The sequence below is a fragment of the Hyaena hyaena genome, unplaced genomic scaffold (assembly GCF_003009895.1).
Source record: "Hyaena hyaena isolate Hyena2069 unplaced genomic scaffold, ASM300989v1 scaffold_55, whole genome shotgun sequence".
In the NCBI taxonomy this organism is placed as follows: domain Eukaryota; kingdom Metazoa; phylum Chordata; class Mammalia; order Carnivora; family Hyaenidae; genus Hyaena; species Hyaena hyaena.
In genome coordinates, this window is record NW_024080687.1 from 4,235,082 (window position 1) to 4,255,921 (window position 20,840).

General features: G+C 50.7%; 2 protein-coding genes across 5 annotated transcripts; one reads left to right on the plus strand and one right to left on the minus strand.

Annotated features, from left to right (window-relative positions):
- Positions 1-1,137: 1,137 nt before the first annotated feature.
- CRIP3 (cysteine rich protein 3) lies at positions 1,138-11,470 on the plus strand. 4 transcript variants are annotated; one of them, XM_039231110.1, is made up of 9 exons: positions 1,138-1,286; positions 8,423-8,690; positions 8,941-9,035; positions 9,414-9,471; positions 9,558-9,689; positions 10,469-10,540; positions 10,665-10,759; positions 10,854-10,911; positions 11,084-11,470. In XM_039231110.1, exons 2-9 carry the CDS (start codon positions 8,648-8,650, stop codon positions 11,143-11,145), a joined length of 615 nt encoding a protein of 204 aa, XP_039087041.1. In that variant the 5' UTR covers positions 1,138-1,286; positions 8,423-8,647; the 3' UTR covers positions 11,146-11,470. The 4 variants fall into 4 exon arrangements, with proteins under 4 accessions (XP_039087041.1, XP_039087043.1, XP_039087044.1 ...); XM_039231112.1 differs by lacking the exons at positions 1,138-1,286; positions 8,423-8,690; positions 9,414-9,471; positions 9,558-9,689 and having other exon boundaries at positions 9,003-9,035; positions 10,441-10,540; XM_039231113.1 differs by lacking the exons at positions 1,138-1,286; positions 8,423-8,690; positions 9,414-9,471; positions 9,558-9,689 and having other exon boundaries at positions 9,010-9,035.
- SLC22A7 (solute carrier family 22 member 7) lies at positions 11,418-17,076 on the minus strand. Its single transcript, XM_039231114.1, has 10 exons — positions 16,684-17,076; positions 15,934-16,037; positions 15,644-15,798; positions 15,357-15,525; positions 14,428-14,551; positions 14,115-14,224; positions 13,420-13,634; positions 13,148-13,256; positions 12,694-12,897; positions 11,418-12,282 (listed from the first exon to the last, which is right to left on the minus strand). Exons 1-10 carry the CDS (start codon positions 17,074-17,076, stop codon positions 12,228-12,230), a joined length of 1,638 nt encoding a protein of 545 aa, XP_039087045.1. The 3' UTR covers positions 11,418-12,227.
- Positions 17,077-20,840: the final 3,764 nt, after the last annotated feature.

Consider the following 20,840-nt stretch of genomic DNA (forward strand, 5'->3'; position numbering starts at 1 on the left):
TGTAATAATTAGGACTCTTGGTTGTAATAGAAACCTAACTCAAACAAGCTTAAGAAAAAATGGATAGGGGATAATTTATTATTTGGTAACAGGAAACTGGGGCAGAGTTATATCCAGGAGATCAGAGATGTCATTAGGACCCTCTCTTCCCCTTTCCCTCAGCTTTGCTTAGGAAATGAGCTTTGCTCATTTTCTCTTCACTCAGGGGCAAAATAGCCCCTACAGTCTCAAGCTGTCATGGTCCTTATAGGTTTCCATCTAGAAGATGAAAAGTGTATTTTTTCTTTTTTCTTTTCAATGTTTTATTTATTTCTGAGAGAGAGAGAGACAGCGTGAGCAGGGGAGGGTCAGAGAGAAAGGGAGACAGAATATGGAACAGGCTCCAGGCTCTGAGCTGGCAGTCAGCACAGAGCCCAATGCGGGGCTCAAACCCATGAACTGTGAGATCATGACCTAAGCTAAAGTTGGACGCTTAACCGACTGAGCCACCCAGATGCCCCAAAAGTGTATTTTTTCTAATAACACCAAAAAGTCTCTGGGATGAAGATGAGTGTGACTTCATCCACATTCATATCCCTGAACATCCCTTACTATGGCCAGGTAGATGGAGTACTCACACCAGGCCCTGCTTATAATATGCTCACCGTGAAAGGCAGGGTCTGCCCTACAAAACAATCTAGACTAAGTTGAATTCATGTGAAATGGGGGGAGATGAGATTCTTCAAAGGAAATGCTTTTTTTTTTTTTAATGTTTACCCATTTTTTGAGAGAGAGGGAGAGAGATCATGAGTGGGGAAGCAGCAGAGAGAGAGAGAGACAGCATCCCACTGTGCTGTCAGTGGAGAGCCTGATATGAGGCTAGAACCCACAAATCGTGAGGTCATGACCTGAGCCGAAATCAGTAGTCGAATGCTTAACTGACTGAGCCACTGAGGTGCCCCCAAAGGAGATGCTTCTAAGTAGAAAATAAAATGTCCTCAATAGAGCTGCAAAGATTCAGTGCTGCCTTTGTTTTTGTAACCTTTCCCTTTGTGGCTTTTTATCACAAGATGGATGCTCAAGTTCTTGTCCCCACAAGATACTGATAATTACTGCTCTATCCTTGGTGGAGGGATGTGGTGGTTAAGAGATTATGAATAAAGATGTTCTAGCTCTGCCTCTTCCAAAAGCTCCAGAGAAGAAGGGGAAAAGCCCAATCATTTTGGAGTGGGAAGAGCCTGGGACTTGACTCCTGATTCTGTGATTTTGAGTTTCATAGAGGAACTGAGAAACTCCTCTGTTAAAAGGTAAGCATTTGCATTTTTCTGAATTCTTAAGATTAAACTATTTTAGTTTCAATAACATGGTCTCATGACCTGGAAGGACTGTTCTTGTATATTGTAAAAAATTACCCCCCACACCTTAGATGAGGAAGTTGCTGATGAACCATCACGTCTGTAAGCAAGCTGACTGCCAAGTTTCACTCTTCTTGTTTTCTTCTGTTTCCAGCATATAAATACATTTTTCATGCTGCAAATTAGTTGGATGTAGTTATTTTTATGTACTTTGAGATGAAATATACATTTCCAAGTGAAATTTGAGAAACCAAATTCATCTTTGTATGGAAAACCACCATTTGAAGCTCTTGTTGATTTCTTCATGAGCATAAGTTGAAGGCAACCATGGTAAAGGATCAGAGGGTCCTTTCCTACAATATTGATTGTGTATTAGCTCCTGCTGATCCCACTGAATCACAAAATCTAGCTCACTTAATAACCCTAAGCAGCTAACCACAAGTAGCTATGTACAGGGTGCTCTCAACAGGTACATGTAATGGCAAGTGGGACACAGGGGAAAGGTCAAACAGACTTGCTGGTGTGTTTTTAAGAAAGCATTTCAGTCTGTTTTTGTTTTGTGTGTATGTTTTTTTTTTTTTTTTTAAGTAATATAAATGACAAAGTTTACTGGTTGGAGGGGATATTCAGAAGAGAGAGAACACAGGTTATGGGTAATAAAGGTTAAGAAACACAGTGATCAAGAGGTAAGACTAATTTTTCATTAACATGCCAGAACTGAGTGAACTTTTCAAGAGTCATCTAGGAACAAGGTTTTTAATAATGCTTTAAAAGTCAAGTATATGGTCATATGCTTGAACAAGTCTACAAAGATATAAAATAAGTGGACTTTATAGTTGTAATCAAAACCCACTGCAATGCCAGCCTGACATATTATAGCAGCCATATTTGTAAGGTGCTTTACAGTTTACATAACACTTTACCACATTCATTTGCCATATCTTTAATGATAGACATAATTGTGCTATGTACTAGTTAAGCTTAATTAGTAAGTTCTTGTGAATGACTGTAATTAGTGGGACTGGTTTGCTGCCAAAGCAGATTTTCAGTTCTCATTTTATTAGTTACCTAGTATTTATAATCAGGATCAGTTTAAATCATTCTGGTTTGCATCATACACACTGATCCTCATGAATGTTGAGAGACCCCTGAGGTCTTAATCCTAGGCACTTAAGCTCCACTTGCTCCAGGGCTTTTGTTGTACCAAAACTCTCAACTCCTACCAATCCCCTCCTAACTCCACATCTCTTTACTAGCCCTCATCTACCCATTTTTGAGGGAGACTTGTATGTAACATTTAACATTCTTTCACCAACAAATATTTATTGAGCACTGCGTACCAGAGACTGAGCAAGGCATTGGAAGCATACACAGTGGTTGACAAAGCATTCCTGGTCCGTGCCCTTTTGGAGCTCATAAACTAATGGGATAGACAGAGCCTAGACTGGAGTGGGGGAGGTGGGCAGGAAGTTGTCAGACCTATTTTACTCTCCCTTTATCATGAGTCTCCATTTGCCTTTTTTTCCTTGTGCGGTTGAGTTTTCAAGCAGGGAAAACACAGTTATCATCAATTGTACACGCCCCTCCCCCTTGGCCCTCCAGCACAGGATACTGTAGGAGAGAGTGCCTAAGGCCAGTAGCCTGTTATTGAGTAGGTGAGGGGGACCTACAGTTAGGCAGGAATTAGTGAGGTGAAGATATTGAGGGAGCAAGTTCCCAGAAAAGAGATAGCATTTGCAAAGGTCCTGAGGCAGGAAGGAATTTGGTAGGTTTAAGAAGCTCATTTAGTATGGTTGGAGGGAGAAACAGGAAAAATGGCTATAGCTGGAAAGGTGTAAGGCCTTGGAGCCAAGTTAAAAACTTTACCTTGAGGGGACTGCGAAGCCATGGGAAAGTTTTAATATTTTCCTGTCTCTTGCAACCCATTATTTACCTGGATAGATCCTCTTTAAGTACAGAGGTGCTGTGCAGACAAGTATAGGATCTTTTCAGACTGAAACACATGGGCAGCTTAGCAGAAACCATGCTTAGGAGCAGAGGGTGGAAAGAGTATGAGCTTGAGGGTCTTGGTCTGTATGATTTGAACAAACCTTTAACCTCTCCAAGCTACTTTCCTTTTATGTACAATTGAAAATGTAGGATTTAACCCCCTCGTCAAGCTGTTGTAGGATCAGGAACAACAGGTACAGTGCCTGCGACTGGTACTTCATGGGTAGTAGCTGTCACCATGTTAACAGCACCCTGTGCTAACAAATTTTACACACTTCTTGGGGACTAGACTTACAGAATCCTATACTGTACTGTCAAATTGTGAAGAAACTTTAAAGGTCTGCCTGTGTGTGATGCTTGCATCCCTTCTGCAACACTGGCAATCAGTTGGTTTATTGTCCAGCGTTATTTATAACATCCAGAGACAGGAAGCTTACTACTGTCTGAAACATCCGCTCATGTTTGGATGTTTGGACTCTGTAAAAAGGTTCTTTACGTGGACAGAATCCAAATCTGCTTCCCTGTGACCTCTCTCCAGGGGTCTCAGTAGTACCGCGAATGCCTTGTCCACGCGGCAGCCCTCAGGTGTTTGAGGCTGTTACCTTCACCACCACCTAGAGTTAAAAAGCTGGTTTCTTCAGCTTCAAAACAACAATAAAAGGGTCAATTCATGAAGAAACACAACAATCCTAAAACATATATGGACCCAACAATAGACCTTAAAAACAGGAAGTAAAAAGTAAGTGTTAGTGATAGATGTGGGCAAATGGTGTGCCTGGCTGGCTCAGTCAGTGGAGCGTGCCCTGATCTCTAGGTTGTGTGTAGAGATGACTCTAAAATCTTAAAAAACAATAATAGTGACTATCATTTAGTGAGCAGCCACACTACACTTGGTGATATAGATACACAGATGAGTCTCAGTCACAAGTAAATAAGTGTAACACAAGTATACAGATACTGTGACAGGTCTGTGCAGGGAAAACGTAGGGGGTAATGCACATTCATCTTTATGAAGGAGGGGCCTGCCTCTTAGATGACACAAACTCCACCCTGACAACTGACTTAATACCTCCCCTCAACTGGACTTAGCCATGTGTGGTATTTGTTAAAATATCACTTTGGAGGCTTTAGTCACACAAAGTATTCAAAACAGCCGTCGTCAGTAAAACAAGTGCATTTCTACAAGAAGTGTTCATTTTCCCTGTTAACATATTTTATAAAGACTCTTGGAGACAGAATAATAGAAGCCAGGCAAGAAAGAAGAGAGTGGAGTACTGTGATTTGCTGTACATACGAATGGATGGCCAATATTTGGAAAGGAGGAGCCTCAACCAGTCTTTGCTAAGCACTGAAATAGAAAAGACAAGGCATACTGTGTTTGTTATGGCCACACAATACCGGAAGGCCACAGAAGAGAGGAGCAGCAAAGCACCTGCCCCACTGACTCAGTGCAAGTTGTGTGAAAGCAGCATGGTGCTCACACTCCAAAGCTTGTTTCTTTGTGCGGGGCCCTGTGCTGGATGCAAAGCGTAAAGATGACCTTTCTCGGAGGCTGAGGCGTGTGTCCAAGGGGATCCTGCGCAAAGAGCTGCAGCGCCTTGGGAAAGGATTGCTCTGAAAATTCTAAGGATAGATCCTTGGGAAAATGAAGCTAACTTTCCTAAAGGAGAATACATACAATATCTAAGAATAACTACAATGAAGTCCTCCCAACCTCCTGAAGTGGGACCTCCGTGAGAACCATAGAGAACAAAAAGCAATGAACCTCAAGCTGCCTTCTTTAAGAAGAAATGAACGAGAGGGGCAAAAACATGAGTAAATATCAGTGGAGACTGAAACTAATATTTTGTAAGCTTGTAAAAAGAAGCCCATCAAGAAAGTTATAAAACTCTAAGGGCAGCTGGGTGGCTCAGCTGGTTAAGTGTCCTACTTTAGCTCAGGTCACGATCTCACGGTTCGGTTCGTCAGTTTGAGCCCCACATCGGGTTCTGTGCTGACAGCCAGGAGTCTGCTTCAGATTCTGTCTCTTCCTCTGTCCCTCCTCTGCTTGTACTCTGTCTTCCTCTCTCTCAAAAATAAACATTAAAAAAATTTTTTTAAACTAAGGATCTTGAAATAGTTCCCAAAACAAGAAATAATGAGAATGTATAGAAAAGTTTGTTTTCACAGTGTACAGCCTTCCACCTTTAGAAGTCAACAAGGAGGATAAAACAAGTGTTCTAAGCAAAAAGTACTGATGGAGACAAGTGAGGAAACAGGAGTGTCAAGTGCAAGTTCATAGACACCAGTCCCATTCCATTGCCCAGTTGAGGGAACTAAAGTCCAGAGGGAGTCTCTGACTCCTGAGACATAAACTCCTCTCGCCCAGCAGGGCAGAGCACTACAGCTGAAGGATAACTTTAGCCCATGTCCTCTTCAGCTGTGTCTGAGCTGACTTGACAAAACAAAGGAGCTTATTCCAGAAAAGTCCATTTCACCACCTAATACTTCATCGAGGTGTTCTTTTCTCTGTTGGGGCACTGGCACACAGTAATCAGCTCTCTTTCCTGCCCCTCACTTGCTGAGCTACGTTTTTATTTATTTTTATTTTTTAATGTTCATTTATTTTTGAGACCACAATCAGGGGAGGGCTGGAGAGAGAGGGAGACACAGAATCTGAAGCAGGCTCCAAGCTCCGAGCTATCAGTACAGACCCCGATGCAGGGCTCAAACTCCAGAACCGTGAGATCATGACCCAAGCCAAAGTCAGACGCTTAACTGACTAAGTCACCCAGGTGCCCCTCTGAGCTACCTTAAAAAAAAAATAAGTTCTCTTCAGGCATTATTATTGAGAAATTATTCACATACCATAAAGTTCACCTTTCTAAGGTATACAATTCATTTATTTTTAGTATATTCATGAGTTTGTGCACCTGTCACCACTAATTCCAGATTGTTTTCATCTCTCCATAAAAAGACCTCATACCCATTAGCAAATATACCCAATCGTTCCACCCTGAAATCCCTAGGAACCACTAATCCACTTACTGTCTTAATGGATTTTCCTATTCTGGACATTTTATACAAATGGAATCATACAATATGTGGTGCTATGTGTCTGGCTTCTTTCATTTAACATGTTTTTATGAGTTCATCCACGTTATAGCATGCATCAGTACTCATTCCTTTTTATGGCTGACTCATTCTATCACAGATTTACCACATTGTTTATCAGCTGATAGGCTTTTGGCTATTGTGAATAGCAGTATGATGAACAATCATGTACAGATTTTTGTGTGGACATATGCTTTAATTTCTCTTGGGCATATACCTAGGATTGCAGTTGCTGGGTCCTATGGTAACTCTCTCTAACCTTTCAAGGAATTGCCAGAATGTTTTTCACAGGGCAGCACTATTTTACATTCTCTATCAACAGCATATGAGCAATCCAGTTCTGACATCCTCCCTAGCACTTGTTATTACTCTTTTTTATTATACCCATTCTAATAGGTCTAAAACGATACCTCATTGTGACCCTGATTTTCGTTTCCCTAATAACTAATGATGTTGAGCATCTTTTCATGTGCTTGTTGGCCATTTGTATGTCTTCTTTAGAAAAATGTCTATTCAAATTCTTTGCCCATTTTTTAAAATGTTTTTTATTTCTAGGAGAGAGAGAGAGACAGCGTGAGCAGGGGAGGGTCAGAGAGAGAGGGAGTCACAGACTGAAACAGGCTCCAGGCTCTGAGCTGGCAGTCAGCACAGAGCCCGACGCGGGGCTCGAACCCACGAACCGCGAAATCATGACCTAAGCGAAAGTCGGACGCTTAACCGACTAAGCCACCCAGGCGCCCCTCTTTGCCCATTTTTAAATTGGGTTGTCTTTTTTAATTTATTTATTTTGAGAGAGAGAATGAGGCGGGGAGGGGCAGAGAGAATGGGAAAGAGAAAGTCTCAAGCAGGCTCTGCGCTGTCAGTGCAGAGCCCTATGCGGGGCTCAAACTCACAAACCGTGAGATCATGACCTGAGCCCAAACCAAGAGTTGGACACTCAACTGACTGAGCCATCCAGGCACCTTAAATTGGATTGTCTTTTTGTTGTTGAGTTGTGAGAGTCCTTTATATATTCTGATTACTAGATCTGATCAGATACATATTTGCAAATATTTTCTCCCATTCTCTGGATTTTCTTGAAGTGTCCTTTGAAGCACTGCTGGGCTACTTTTAACAAATATTAAAACATCTTAAAATGAAATTAGGAATATGTAATTAGTGTCTGAATTATACCTTTAAATGTAATAAGCATTATAAAGCCCAGCTGGCTCAATGGGAAGAGCATGCAACTCTTGATCTTGGGATTGTGCATTAGAGCCCCACATTGGCTGTAGAGATTACTTTAAAATCCTTTTTTAAAAAAAGCATAAGAACTTCACAAGCAAACATTTGTTGTTTTTAAGTTGAGAGAGAGAGAGAGAGAGCAGGGAAGGGGCAGAAAGAAAGGAAGAGAGAGAATCCCTAGCAGGCCTCACTGTCATTGCAGAGCCCAACGCAGGGCTCCATCTCACCACCCTGGGATAATGACCTGGGCTAAAATCAAGAGTCCAGCGCTTAACTGACTGAGCCACCCAGGCACCCCTCACAAGCAAACCATTGTATCTAGACCGGTTTTGAGGCTCCAAACAGAGTCTTGAGTTCATTATGGAATCCATCATAATGATAGCAGTTATATAGCAGTTATGTGCCAAGCACTGTTTGGGCACTTTGCATATATTAACTTTCCTAGTTTCCACAACAATCTTATGAGGTAGAGATGTGTCCTCATACTTATTGTACAAATAAAACGGATGCAGAAGGAACTTAAGTTATTTGCCTGAAGCCAAAGAGTAGATAGCAGAGATGCAGTCCAAATTCCACTGCTCTTAACCACCTGTGAAGGCTGAATTAAACCATTTCAAAGAATGCCTGAACCTTCACTTTGAGGAAATAATAGTGTTTTCATGGCATCTACACTCTGGACAGTTCTCTTTGTACCAAGCCAGAAACTAGTGCCACCCTTGCAGGCGTCTTCATTGCCATCTTCCTTTCCAGTCTGGCTTCAAGTCCCTCTCTCCTCTCCACAGGTCCGAGGCTTTAATTTTGGAAGTAACCATCTCTCAGGTGGGGTGGTTCTAAATTTCTGGCGGCCAATAGGAGCCTCGGAGCCTCGGATTCAGCCCAATGAGGCTCCAATGAGCCTCCAATGAGTCCAATGAGCTGAACCGTGGGAGGGGCCAGCGAAGGGGGCGGGAACGGAGCCCCCTAGGTGGTGCCTACTGTGTGCGGCGCCAGCTTCCCTGCGCGGAGCCATGAGCTGGACCTGCCCGCGTTGCCAGCAACCCGTTTTCTTCGGTGAGGCCCGGGCTGAGGAGGGAGGGGGAGATGGGGCGTCCCCTGAGGACGCGAGGAGCTGGCGACTGTGTGGTCTCAGACCCCCTTTCCACCTCTGGGGAGCAGGGCACTCGGGCGGGTTGGAACTGGCCTCTGGGAGACCCTCCTCGTGGTCTTTAGGAAGCAGCGCGGGCGGGGATAAGGAGGGGGATGGGGGCGCCCGCTGCTTGGCCTAGCTCCCCCCAGCCCGGTTCCACCTTGTCCCCCACAGCGGAGAAGGTGAGCTCCCTGGGCAAGAACTGGCATCGCTTCTGCCTGAAATGTGAGCGCTGCCACAGCGTCCTTTCCCCAGGAGGGCATGCAGAGGTGAGGCCTGGCCAGGGCGCGCAGCCCTGTGTGTGTCCCTGTTCTGCAAGCACCAAGCCCCAATTTCAGCTCAGGAGGCTCACCAAAGGCAACGTCAGCAGTCAGCTACCAAGACCACCTACCCAGAGTGCCCCACAGCAGCCAGGACTCGGGACGCCTGAATTGTGCTGGTTGTGCCTTTGGGCGGGGCGGAGAGGGGAGAGAAGCAGCGCAGTTTTCTGGCCTGCTGTGGCCCTTTCTCCTGTCCACAGTGGCGGTTCTAGCATGCCAGCTCACCCTCCAGGCCTCCCAGCCCCACCAGCCCCCGCCAGCGGCCAGACACACCTGGCAACCCCTGCTTTAGCCCTGAGCAACCCTCTTTCCTCTGCTCGTGCCTAGCACAACGGGAGGCCATATTGCCACAAGCCATGCTACGGGGCTCTCTTTGGACCCAGGGGTAAGTACCAGGCCAGGGGACAGCAGCACCTTCCTTGTGGCCGGGAGCTGGAGACTCAGGCCTGACCGCCCCTGTTTTCTCTGCAGGGGTGAACATTGGTGGTGTGGGCTCCTACCTCTACAACTCCCCCAGTCCCGCCTCTGCCAGCACCACTCCCCTCAGCCCCAGCAGCTTTAGCCCCCCCAGGCCCAGGACTGGCCTCCCCCAGGGCAAGAAAAGTAAGTGAAGTTGGGCCCCAGCTACTCCTCATCCCCAGGCTGGAACAAAGGGTAGGACCAGGTGGCAGTCTCCCACCTAGGCCTCTGCCTCACGTTCCTGCAGCCTCGTGGCAGGGTCCTCTTTTGTCCATGGCACTTTTTATTTGGAGGGGAGGGATTCCTTATGTCAGCTGCTGAGTTAAGAGGTAAATTGGGTAGATGGCATTATCGTCCCCATTTTACAAGTGAGGACAGCAAAGTTTAGAGGGAGCATGTGGCCTTGTGCAGTCACACAGCTAGTCAGAGGCAAAGCTGACCTGGAATTCAGGCCTCTCTCAGGCCAAGGCCACGGAAAGAAAAACGTAGGAGTGAGGGGTCATTGAGACAGCGCCAGCCCCTCATATTCTTCCGCTTGTCCCCTCTCCCTGTTCCTCCCTCCCATCCCCTGTGGGCAATGACACCATGCTCCCCAACACCCGACACCCATGCCCTGGCCAGCTCCTGTATCAGCTCAGGTTTCCTGAGGATTGGGTTGCTGACAAGGCTGGGATGGTGGGCGCCTGAGCCCCTGGGAGGAGAAGAAGTAGGTGATCCCTCCTGCAGACGGAGATGCGGCGGGAGGTGGGCTCATCGGAGACTCAGCTCTGCCCAAGAAAGCAGACTCCTGGCCACCTGGGGGGGAGGAGGGGCTCTGGGATGAGCATGGCTTTTGGAAGAAGCCATGTGCGGGCCAGTGCTGGTGGGCCCTGCTTAGGCCTGGCCCCCACCTCAGCCCTAGCCAGGGCCTCTTCCCCTTAAAGGCCCTCCCCACATGAAGACATTCACTGGGGAGACTTCGCTGTGCCCTGGCTGTGAAGAACCCGTCTATTTTGGTAAGTGATCGTGGAAAGCTTGGGGAGGGGGCCAGAGGCAGGGCACCTAAGTGTAGGGAGGTGGTGCAAAGCAGGCAGGTCTCCTTGCCCTGCCCCTAGAACTACCAGCTCTCTCCACCACCAGCTGAGAAGGTGATGTCTTTGGGCAGAAATTGGCACCGACCCTGTCTGAGGTGCCAGCGCTGCCGGAAGACCCTTACTGCTGGGAGTCATGCTGAGGTGAACAGGGCAGGGATGGCTGGTTATGTCGTGAGGAGGGAGGCTGGAGATGGCAAGCCCAGCTGAGACGGCTCTCTTTCTCTCTATGTCCCAGCATGATGGCGTCCCCTACTGCCACATTCCTTGCTACGGCTACCTGTTTGGCCCCAAAGGTGGGCAGCTGCACCCCAGACAGAGGCCCTAATGGCATGTGGGTCTGTGGGAATGTGTGTACAACTTGCCCCGTGGTCCAACGCAACCTCGACCGCTCCCAATTCCTTTCATCCCTCAGCCCAACACCCCCCAGCATGGGGGCCCTTGGTGATGGGGCTCTCTCTCTCTCAGGTGTGAACATTGGTGATGTGGGCTGCTACATCTATGACCCTGTGGAGATAAAATCCAAATGAGGTGCTTACAGGAGAGGTCACTCTAACTCGGACCTCACACCGTTCCCTCCATGGTCCTACTGGGAGCTACAGAATTCTTCAGTCCCACGGGGGGAAGGTGGGCTTCAGGTGGCCTGGGCCTAGGCTCTACGGTAGACCAGGGGGTCTAGACTTTCTCTGCCAAGTCCTCCCTTTCCCATTCCTATCTGCTCAGGGGACCTAGGCGACCACATTTTAAAGGGTAGCCTCCTGGCCTTCCCAATCCCTTTCCCTAGCAAATTCTATAACTTCCAGGCACTTAAAAAACATGTTTATTTTGGCTTCTCCAATAAAACGTTGGCTCCCATGCTTTCAACTCTTCTTTGGGCATGAGGCCTAAAACAATGGGTTGGAGGGTGGGAGGTGTGGGGAGGGGGGATGCATTACCCTGCAAACCACCTGGGAGGGACAGGGCCGGCCATGGGAACAAAGAGCTCTGTTCTCCTGTCACCCTCTTCCTGGACAGTTCCTAGCACCACACAGTGAGTGGACGGCATGCCCACCGGCCCTGTTGGTTGGTGCCACTAGTCATCATATGGCAATTCCTTCTTTAGCACCATCTCTAGGAGAAGCACATGATTCAGCATCTCATTTGAGCACAACAGATAGGTCCTGTGGTGAGGTCTGCTAAGAGGCTTCATTATCCATCTGAGAGAGGAAGAGACTGAAGCCCAGAGAGGGAAAGCCACATGCCCAAGATCACACAGCAAATCCATGGCAAAGTTGGAATTAGAACCCAGGGCCAGACTCTTGCTTCCCATCCAGGGCTCATCCCACAGTTCCTCACTGCTGCCCCAAACCCATGGGGCACCTTTATTTACAGAATTCCCCCAGCCCTGAGAGGGGTACCAGAATTACCCAGCAGCCTGCTGCATTCTAGGAAGCTGCCCAGTTGCTGGAGGCCAAATAGTCAAGGCTGGATGAGCACAGACAAGGGGGCACTGCTGGCAACTCCAGTCCTGGGCAGGGGACTTGATGCCCCTAGCCCCAGACACAGGGCCTGCCCTTCTGATCTTCCATCCCCTGCGGCAGAACTTCTGTGGAGGGCCTGCCCCTGATGCCACTCAGTTCTGGACCTGCTTCATGGGCATCTCTTCCTCCTGAAGCCTGGACAGGGCACTGGGGAAGAAGGAGTCATGAGCAATGGGGGGATTTCGCCCCCTGGCCTACCACCCAAGCCTGCCCCATCACGGCTGGCCTACGCCTCTCCCCAACTGCTGGTAAACAAACATGTACTCCCTCAAGTGACTCCCACACATGCTCGTACGCATCCCTGATGTACAGACATACTTGAGCGTGCACACATCCACCTCCTCCTGGACAGTCTTGGACACCCGCGTACACACACATATATGGACTCATGTATACTTTTACACATGCAGTGTACATAGCTCAGGGCGTACACCCATGCACACATACACAACGTACAGACAGGTCTTCTCTAAAGACCTGGTGTCAGGTGTCAGGTACCTGAGCACCCATTCCCACATGCGTGTGCTCACGCAGACACACATAGTTCTGTGCACACACCTCCTCTCCACGTCCTGGATGGTCTCTGGCAGCTGTGCCTGCTTCGTCTCTGGTAGCAGGAGGACAATGCAGGCAGCCAGTAGGGTGATCCCCGCGTACGCGAGCGTGGGCAGTGGCGGCCATACTCCATCCAGCAAGGCCACCAGTGGGGCCAAAGAGCCCCCCAGCCGGCCCACCAGTGCAGTCAGCCCCATCCCTGTCTGTCTGTTCAGAGAGAGGACAGGGGAAGGGGAAGGTGTTCACACCTACTTAAGGTCATGCCTCCCATCCTGGGCTCTTCTGCCCAGATGGCTAAGAGAGCTGAGGCTTCTTTTAGGTGGTCTTCCCACCTGTCCCCAGGCCAGGGACCCCCAAGCCAGCAGAGGATGGGACACCCATTCCAACAGTAGGGTGACGTGGAAGGAAGAGGGTCAGCACCCACAGACCTTGCCATGTTGGCAGCGGCTCCCCTCACCTGAGCACCGTAGGGTACAACTCCGATGTGAACAGAAAGACAACGGTGAAGGCAGCTTCAGAAAAACCTTTCCCAATCACTGCCAGGGCGGTGCTCCAAGACCCCATCTCTGGAGGAAAAGGGGTTCAGGCAGTGAGCAGACCTTGGGCGAGATCTAGAACTCCCAGGGTGGGAGGTTCCCCAAACGAGGGCTTGGAGTAGGGGCCTCTGGTGGTGGGCAGGGGAGGGCAGGAGCTCTGGGCCAGGGGGCGGGGCCTCCGGGTGGGGCTCACCCGAGGTCACCAGCAGTCTGCCACCCAAAGCAAGGGCGGTGCCGAGCAGCGTTCCTGCCTGCGTGAGACGGCGTCCCGCGCGGCGCACCAACACGTAGACCAGCAGCTTGGAGGGCACCTCCACGGCCCCGAACAGCAGCTGCACTTGGTACACGTTCAGCCCCAGCCCCGACAGGTTCAGGCTCAGGCCATAATAGGAGAAATTCACTCCAAACCTGAAAGGGGTCGCGATGCCTCTCAGGGGCCTTCCTCTTAACCCCCGTTGTCCTCTCTTCCTAGGGAGCCTTGGCCTTTTAGAGGGACCACCTCCCCCACCTCCGGAGCCCTCTACCCACCACCATCCCTGTCCCCATAATGCCCCCCGAGTGTGCAGCGCGTGCCAGTGGCCAAAGCGTCTTTACCCAATCTTCACAGCAACTTTGTGAGGTGGGAACTAACAGCGTCCTGTTTTGCAGAAAGGGCTCTGAGGCTTGGTTGGGGTTAAGTGACCTGTCCCAGATCTCACAGTAAGGAAGTGGCAGCACCTGAATTTGAACCCTGCCTCTGATGCCTGCTCCATCTCGTGATTTTCCAGAGCCCCATCTCCCCCAGAGGCTGGTCGTCCTGCCCTGCACAGTTACAGCTCACCTGCCCCTCCATCTCTCACTCAGCACTGTTCTGGGGTCTGCCTCTTTGTCCACCCTCCCCCTCCTCACCACATCACCATGCAGCATAGTGAGATATGTCGGAGCCGTGGGGTCCGGAACAGGTCTAGGTACGAAGGTCTTCGGACCACTCGTTCACTTGTGGCCACTTTGCTCAGGGCCTGGCGGGAGAGGAGAGTTTGTGACATCAGAGTTGGCTGTGGGCCTTAGCTAGGCACACTGATCTCTCTGGGTCTCTATTCCTCCTCCTTTCGCCAGGAGCTTTTCCTGCACATTCAGTGGGCCCCAGCAAGGGGCTGGACACTGGACACAAGCCACACACACACACACACACACACACACACACACACACATTCACCCTCACCTCCTGGCTCAGGCCGTCTTCACCCACAGGCCGCCTATTGATCCTGGCACAGCGAAGCAGGTACCCGTGGGCCTCCTCCACACGGCCCTGGGTCAGAAGCCAGCGCGCAGACTCAGGCACCCACCTGGGGGACAGCAGGAGGCCCTTCAGGCAGAGTCAGCACCCGAAGTCCCATCTCCCTCCTGGACACACCACAGCCTGCCAGCCTCCAGGCTCTTGCTCGTGTGGTCCCCTCACCCTGGAATGTTCTCTCCTTCTCAAACCCTCCTCACCTGACAAACTTTTATTCATCCTTTAAAGTTCAACTTAAAATCCACCTCCTCCCACACTTCCTTGCCTGGGCTTAGGTCCTCCACAGCCTGGGATTCCCTTCTCTCTTCAACAGGATGGGTCTCATTCCCAGCCCCCAGCATCAGCCACCTACTTCTCCCACAAGTGACAGGAGGGCATAGGATGAAGGAGAGACAGACATCCAGAAATCCCCGAGGGGCATCAAAAGCCCATTCATTTTTGGAAGACAACGAAATGCCCACCTGCCTGGCTTCCTATTGTCCTGCCTGGACTCCCTACCCCTCTGCTGGCCCTCTCTCTCCATCCTTGTCTCTCTTGTCATTCCCACGGCCATCTCTGTCTGTCCCTCTGAATCTGCCCCTCAGTCCTGGTCTCTGTTCCTTGCTATCTCTCACTGCTTCTGTTCCTGTCTCTCTGCTGTCTCTCACTACGTTATTCTGTGTTTCTCTGCTTCTCATGCCCACTGTCGTCATCTTTGTGCTGCTCTCTCTCTCTCTCTCTCTCTCTCTGTGTTTCTCGGTCACTGACTTTTTCTTTCTCTTCATGTCTCAGTCACTCTGTATTCGGATCTCTGCCTCTGATTAACTCTATGTCTGGCTTCCTCTATCTCCCACTCCCGAGCTGCCCACAATCCTCACCAGAGGCTGAGGATGCCTGGGGCACAAGGCAGGGTGACAGCCAGCAGAAGCCATCGCCAGTCCCGTATCAGGTACCCGACCAGTGCCAACAGCATCGTACCCCCTGTCCAGAAGATGCTGCTCAGGACACCTGCCACGGTGCGGTGTTCCACGTCCAGCCATTCCAGTTCTGGGCCCAGGGCAGGGGCCGGAGATAGCAAGACAGTTAGCAAGGACCAGATGAGTTCAGTCTCACCCTTGACGGCTGCCTCCCTCCAGTCTTCTGGGCCATCCTTTGCCTGCCTCACCCAGTGGCATCACGATGATGGTGAAGCCAGCCAGAGCTGTGCCAGTGAGGGTGCGGGTGATGACGAACATGATGTAACTGACCGAGGCTGCAGACGCCAAGCCTAACACCAGGGAACTCACATAGGCCACCAGCAGTAGGCGGCGCCGCCCAAACCTGCACAGGGGTCATGCAGGGTCCGTTCCCTGTAGAGGGGAGGTCCCGCGACACAGGGAGACCTGGCCCAGACCCCGACTAGTGGGAGAGGGTTCCCCACCCCGCTCCCTTACTGCCCTCCCCACTGCCCCCCACCTGTCAGACAGATATCCGAAGGCCACAGCCCCCACAAGCACACCAGCAAAGAAGAAGGTGGACGTGGCTTTGTTCAGGCCTTTCTGCTCACACACGAGATCCCACTGCAGGGAGAGACAGGGAGGGGCCTCTCATGGGTACCCACCCTCTCTAGCTAGCACCAGCCCCCCCACCCCGGCCTCCAGACTCTCGGACCGCCTGAGGTCAACTGTCCCATCTTGGTACCTCCACGTCAGGTAATAAACCCTCAACTATTCACTCCCACTTGAGGGGTAAGAGACTTTGCCCCTCTCCAATTCGGCAGCCTCAGCTTCTTCCCATGGAGCGTCTTGACCTTGACAGCAAGTCTGCTCCTCTCTAGAGAGACCCTACCCCCATGTGCACTCACCTCTAGATGGATTATGTCAATCCCAGACCTGGGGCCAAAAAGAAGGGAAAGAAGGAGGCCTCGGTTGTGTCTCCTCCTTCTACTGCCGAAACACTCTTCTCAACTCTCTGCCCAGCTCCTCGGGGCCATCCTAGCCCTTCCCGGCCTTAATCATCTCCTAACTGGCAATAGCTCCAGTGTATGGGCTCCTTACTACAAGCCAGGAACTAAGTTCAGTGCTTTAAATTCATAGAGCGCATCTACGAATAGGTAAACTGAGACTCTAAAAGGTAAGGTAATGTGTCTAACGCCCACAGAGCAGTCACCCAGAGCAGTGGCAGGCGCATCCCACTCACGTGCCCCCCAGTCTCCTGCTCATGTACCTCGGTTGCGATGGTGGAGGAGAACTCGGAGCGGTCGTACTCCCAGCCCTGAGGGCAGGGCATTGTGGAAGGCTCGCCCTCCAGCTGCCCAGGGCTCTGACCCGCTCCCCACAACGTGGTGTTGGGGAGGGCCTGGGGGTGGGTGAAGTAGAGGCAGGAGCTGAGGGTGCCGTCGGGCTCCCGGGGCAGGCGGGCCTCCAGCCATGCGTCCTGGTGGCTGAAGTTGTCGGGGGCACCAGGCAGGGCACAGCGGTGGGCAGGTACGGCAGCCAGGAAGATGGGCAGGAGGAAGTGCATGGGCAGCAGCAGCCGGGGCAGGGCCAGCAGGGCTGTGTTCCACAGTTGGAAAGGCCCAAAGCCGCCCACCTGCTCTAGCAGCTCTTCAAACCTCATGCTGCCCACCCACCCACCAACCGATCTGAGTGCGGGCTTCCTCTGTAGCGCTCGGTGCAGCAGAGTCCGCCCATGGCTTGGACCTTTGGACTCTGGAGGCGGGAACAATTGGACTGATGAGCAGGAGCCTGTAGTCAGAATCCAGCCCTCTGGGGCTGGGCCGGGACCGAGCCCTCCCTGCTCACCACGTCTCCAGGGATCCCTGCCTGTTTGGCCCAGTGCCTGGGTGAGGGGCTGCCATCCATTCAGAGGCTCCGTGGCTCTGGGACCGGTTGGAGCAGCCTCGAGTTGCCATGATGGGGTAGCTAGGTGTGCAGGAAGCGAGCCCCTGGTCCCGGGTTCAACAGAGCCCCAAGAGGGGTCCCCTGGGGCCTGGTGGCAACTCTCCTGGATGCCCTTTGTCCTGTGAAGATTTAGGTCAGCCTTACATACTGAAGCCACAGCTTGGCTGAGGCCTCAGGTTTCAAGACTGAGAGCCAGGCCCTAACCAGGTTGAAGAATTCTCTCGGCTGAGCCACAAAGCCTCCCTGTGCCCCTGAGCCCTGACCCGGAGCTTGTGCCCTGGCCTGAGACACACCAGGAACTGCACTGGGCAGCCTGGGGGATCCCAGACCCATCGCCCTCCCACTTCCCATACACATAGTCCCTTCTGCCTCCCCCGCCCCTATTTTCAAGAGCTTCCCCTTGGGGGATTGAGTGGGCAGGGGAAGAGAAGGTTTGCCAAGGTCCCACCATGTGTAACTGCAATGCCTAAGACTCGGGATTTGTCTGACCTTCCCCATGCGGTTCCCATTCATGGCCTCTGCGGCAAAAGCACAGCAGAGGCAGCAATATCAGCTTTATTCTCTTCTGCTTCTCCAAACTCAAGGTTGGCAGAGCTGGGGCTGGGGGGGTTGTCACATTTTTTCCCGAGGGCTCCAGATTTCTAAGTAAAGAGGCTAAGTAAAGATTTCTAAGTAAAGTTTGAAAACCACGAATTTAATGTAGCCCTCACTTTGAACAGTTAAGGAAATGGTGGTAGGGAGTGGCGGGAGCGGGGCGGGGGGGGGGGGGGGGGGGGGGGGGGGGGGGGGGGGGGGCGCTGGGGCCACACAGTGACTCAGCGGCAGAACTGGAGAGAGGACCAGGATCCCTGCCTCGGCCCAGGCCCTTGACCTGCTGCACTGGGGATGTTCCGTGTGCACCGTGCGCTCCCAGAGAAAGCGCCGGGGGCGGGGTGGGGGATGGGGGAGAACTCGCTCACGGACATGGTGTGTGGTAAGAGTGGTGCTAATAGCGTGGGCGCCTGGGAGCAAGGACAGTGACCTAATGGCCGTGACAGGAGGCGATAACTGTAAGATGACCTAAGCATCCTGCAGAGTGCAAAGATGCCTCGGTCACAGCCCTGCCCTCAGGGAGCACACAGTCTAGCAGGAGGGTTAGAACCAGGTGAACAAGGCTGCCTGCCTCCAGTCGCACTCCTCTCAGGCCACGCTCCGCACACCTGCCATAGCGGACATTCGGAAACACAGAGCTGACAGGGCAGCGTCCCAGGGCAAAGCTCCCACTGCTGGAGGGTGAAAGTCCAGCTTCTTCATTTGGCCCATGTGATTTCCCACCCAGGACTGGCACCACCCCCCTCAGCCCGCCCCTGGCTCTTCCCCACCATGCCCCCTTCCGTCCAGTTCCGCAAGCACACCAGCCTGTTGGCACCTCACTCCTCAGTGCAGTCCCCTGGGCAGCGCTGGCCTCACTCTTTTTTTTTTTTTTTTAATTTTTTTTAATGTTTTATTTATTTCTAGGAGAGAGAGAGGGAGTGTGAGCAGGGGAGGGTCAGAGAGAGAGGGAGTGACAGACTCTGAAACAGGCTCCAGGCTCTGAGCTGGCAGTCAGCACAGAGCGCGACACGGGGCTCGAACCCACGAACCGCGAGATCATGACCTAAGCAAAAGTCGGAGGCTTAACCGACTAAGCCACTCAGGCGCCCCAGCGCTGGCCTCACTCTTAACCCCCTGGTGGATGGCCAAGCTGCCCTGGAGACTGGCTCACGAGTGACACAGCCCTGCCCCTCTTGCTCTCACCTACATGTGACCTCTACCCTGTTGGCTCCTCCCTCATAATCATATTATTTATATAAAAATGTAAAATATTGAGGCACCTGGCTGGCTCCGTTGGTAGAGCATGCAACTCTTGATCTCAGGACCTTGAGTTCAAGCCCCATGTTGGGCATGGAGCCTATTTAAACAAACAAATATATAACCACAACCATTTGCAGCTCCAAGAACTAAGTTTTGCAGGCATCTTACCTCCATGCTTCATAGGGAATACCCTGAAGTTATCACAGCCAGAGGAAACAGCCAATGAGGCCAAGTCTGGGCATTGGCTGTGGTGCTTTTTTTTTTTCTCCACAATGGGAATTTCTCTCCTGCCTTAACATGAGAAAGAGCTGATAGTCAGATAGTGGTTACCTCTCCCTCTTTGCCTTGGCTCCTAGGAAGCTCAGATTTAAATCTGCAGCCCCTTCCTACAGAGAATAATTTGGTATTAATTGTACTCCTGGCTTCATCTTGTTCCCACCTTCCCTCATATCACAACTCTCTCTGATGTCATCAAGGAGTGGTGGTGACAGGGACCATGCTGTTTGGAGGCAGATGATGGAAATAGGCAGGCAAGGTTTGAAATGACAAGGGTCTAACCAGAGGGCAGATCAGCTCTAAAATCACCAGTTAAGAGCTGGCTTTGATTAAATTCTTAACCAATCTCATCCGTCTCCAACCTGGGAATCCAAACTTGAGTCCAGCGGCCAAGATGGAGGAAACATTCATTTATACTAAACTAGATGAGAAAGAGCCTTGTGCACTGGAAAAATAGCAACTCCTTCATTGAAATTATTGCTAGGACCGTTAGGGGATTTGGGGAAGAATCAGTTCCCCATGTGGAATGGCCTACAATACAGTTTTCGTACACTTTAAAACTTCTTACTCTTTTGCCCCTCTCTACATTGAGTGACCTCAGATGATCTTCCCTTCTTAGTTGGGGCTTCCCTGACCATTAACCACTGCTACAACCCATGTAATTCTTTCCTACATTGGTGATGGTGGTAATGATGGTGGAATTCCAACTGATGGAATCCCAATTTAGTGATATATATGGTAATGGGATGGTGTAATAGTGATCGAGTGGGAATCCTGATGGTAAAATGATGGTGATGGGGATGACTGGAGTGGGGGTGCAGGCTATGTGGCTAGGATAATGGTAATACTGATGTGGTTATGAAGGCAGTGGTGGTGACAAGGGTTATATTGGAGATGGTACTGACTGTGGCGGTGGTATTAATGGTGGAGGAGGTGATGGTAGAGATGGTGATGGTGGTGGTGGTCATGATGAAGATTTGTAGGATCCCTGAGAGCAAGAATCTTATCTCTCTCGTTAATCATTATGTCATCAGAGGCCGGTAATGTTGATGGTAATGGTGGTGATTACCACCAAACTCCTAGTTTGGGAGTAGGGTATCTGTGATTTGAGTAATGATGGCCCTGGTAAGAGAGTAAGAGGTGGGTAATGGAGATAGAGGTAGTAATTGTGGTAAATTTGATGGTGGTGGTAATGGGTGATGTTATGCCACTTTGGGTTTAACGGTAATGGGATGAGACGGATGCAAAAAATGCCACTTGGAGTTGATGAACATGTGTTCCTTTTAACCCCACATTCCCATGACCATGCAGCCTCCCCCCCACCTATCACCTCATCACCATGAGCTTTGCTGAGGTCTTAGAAGACCATCT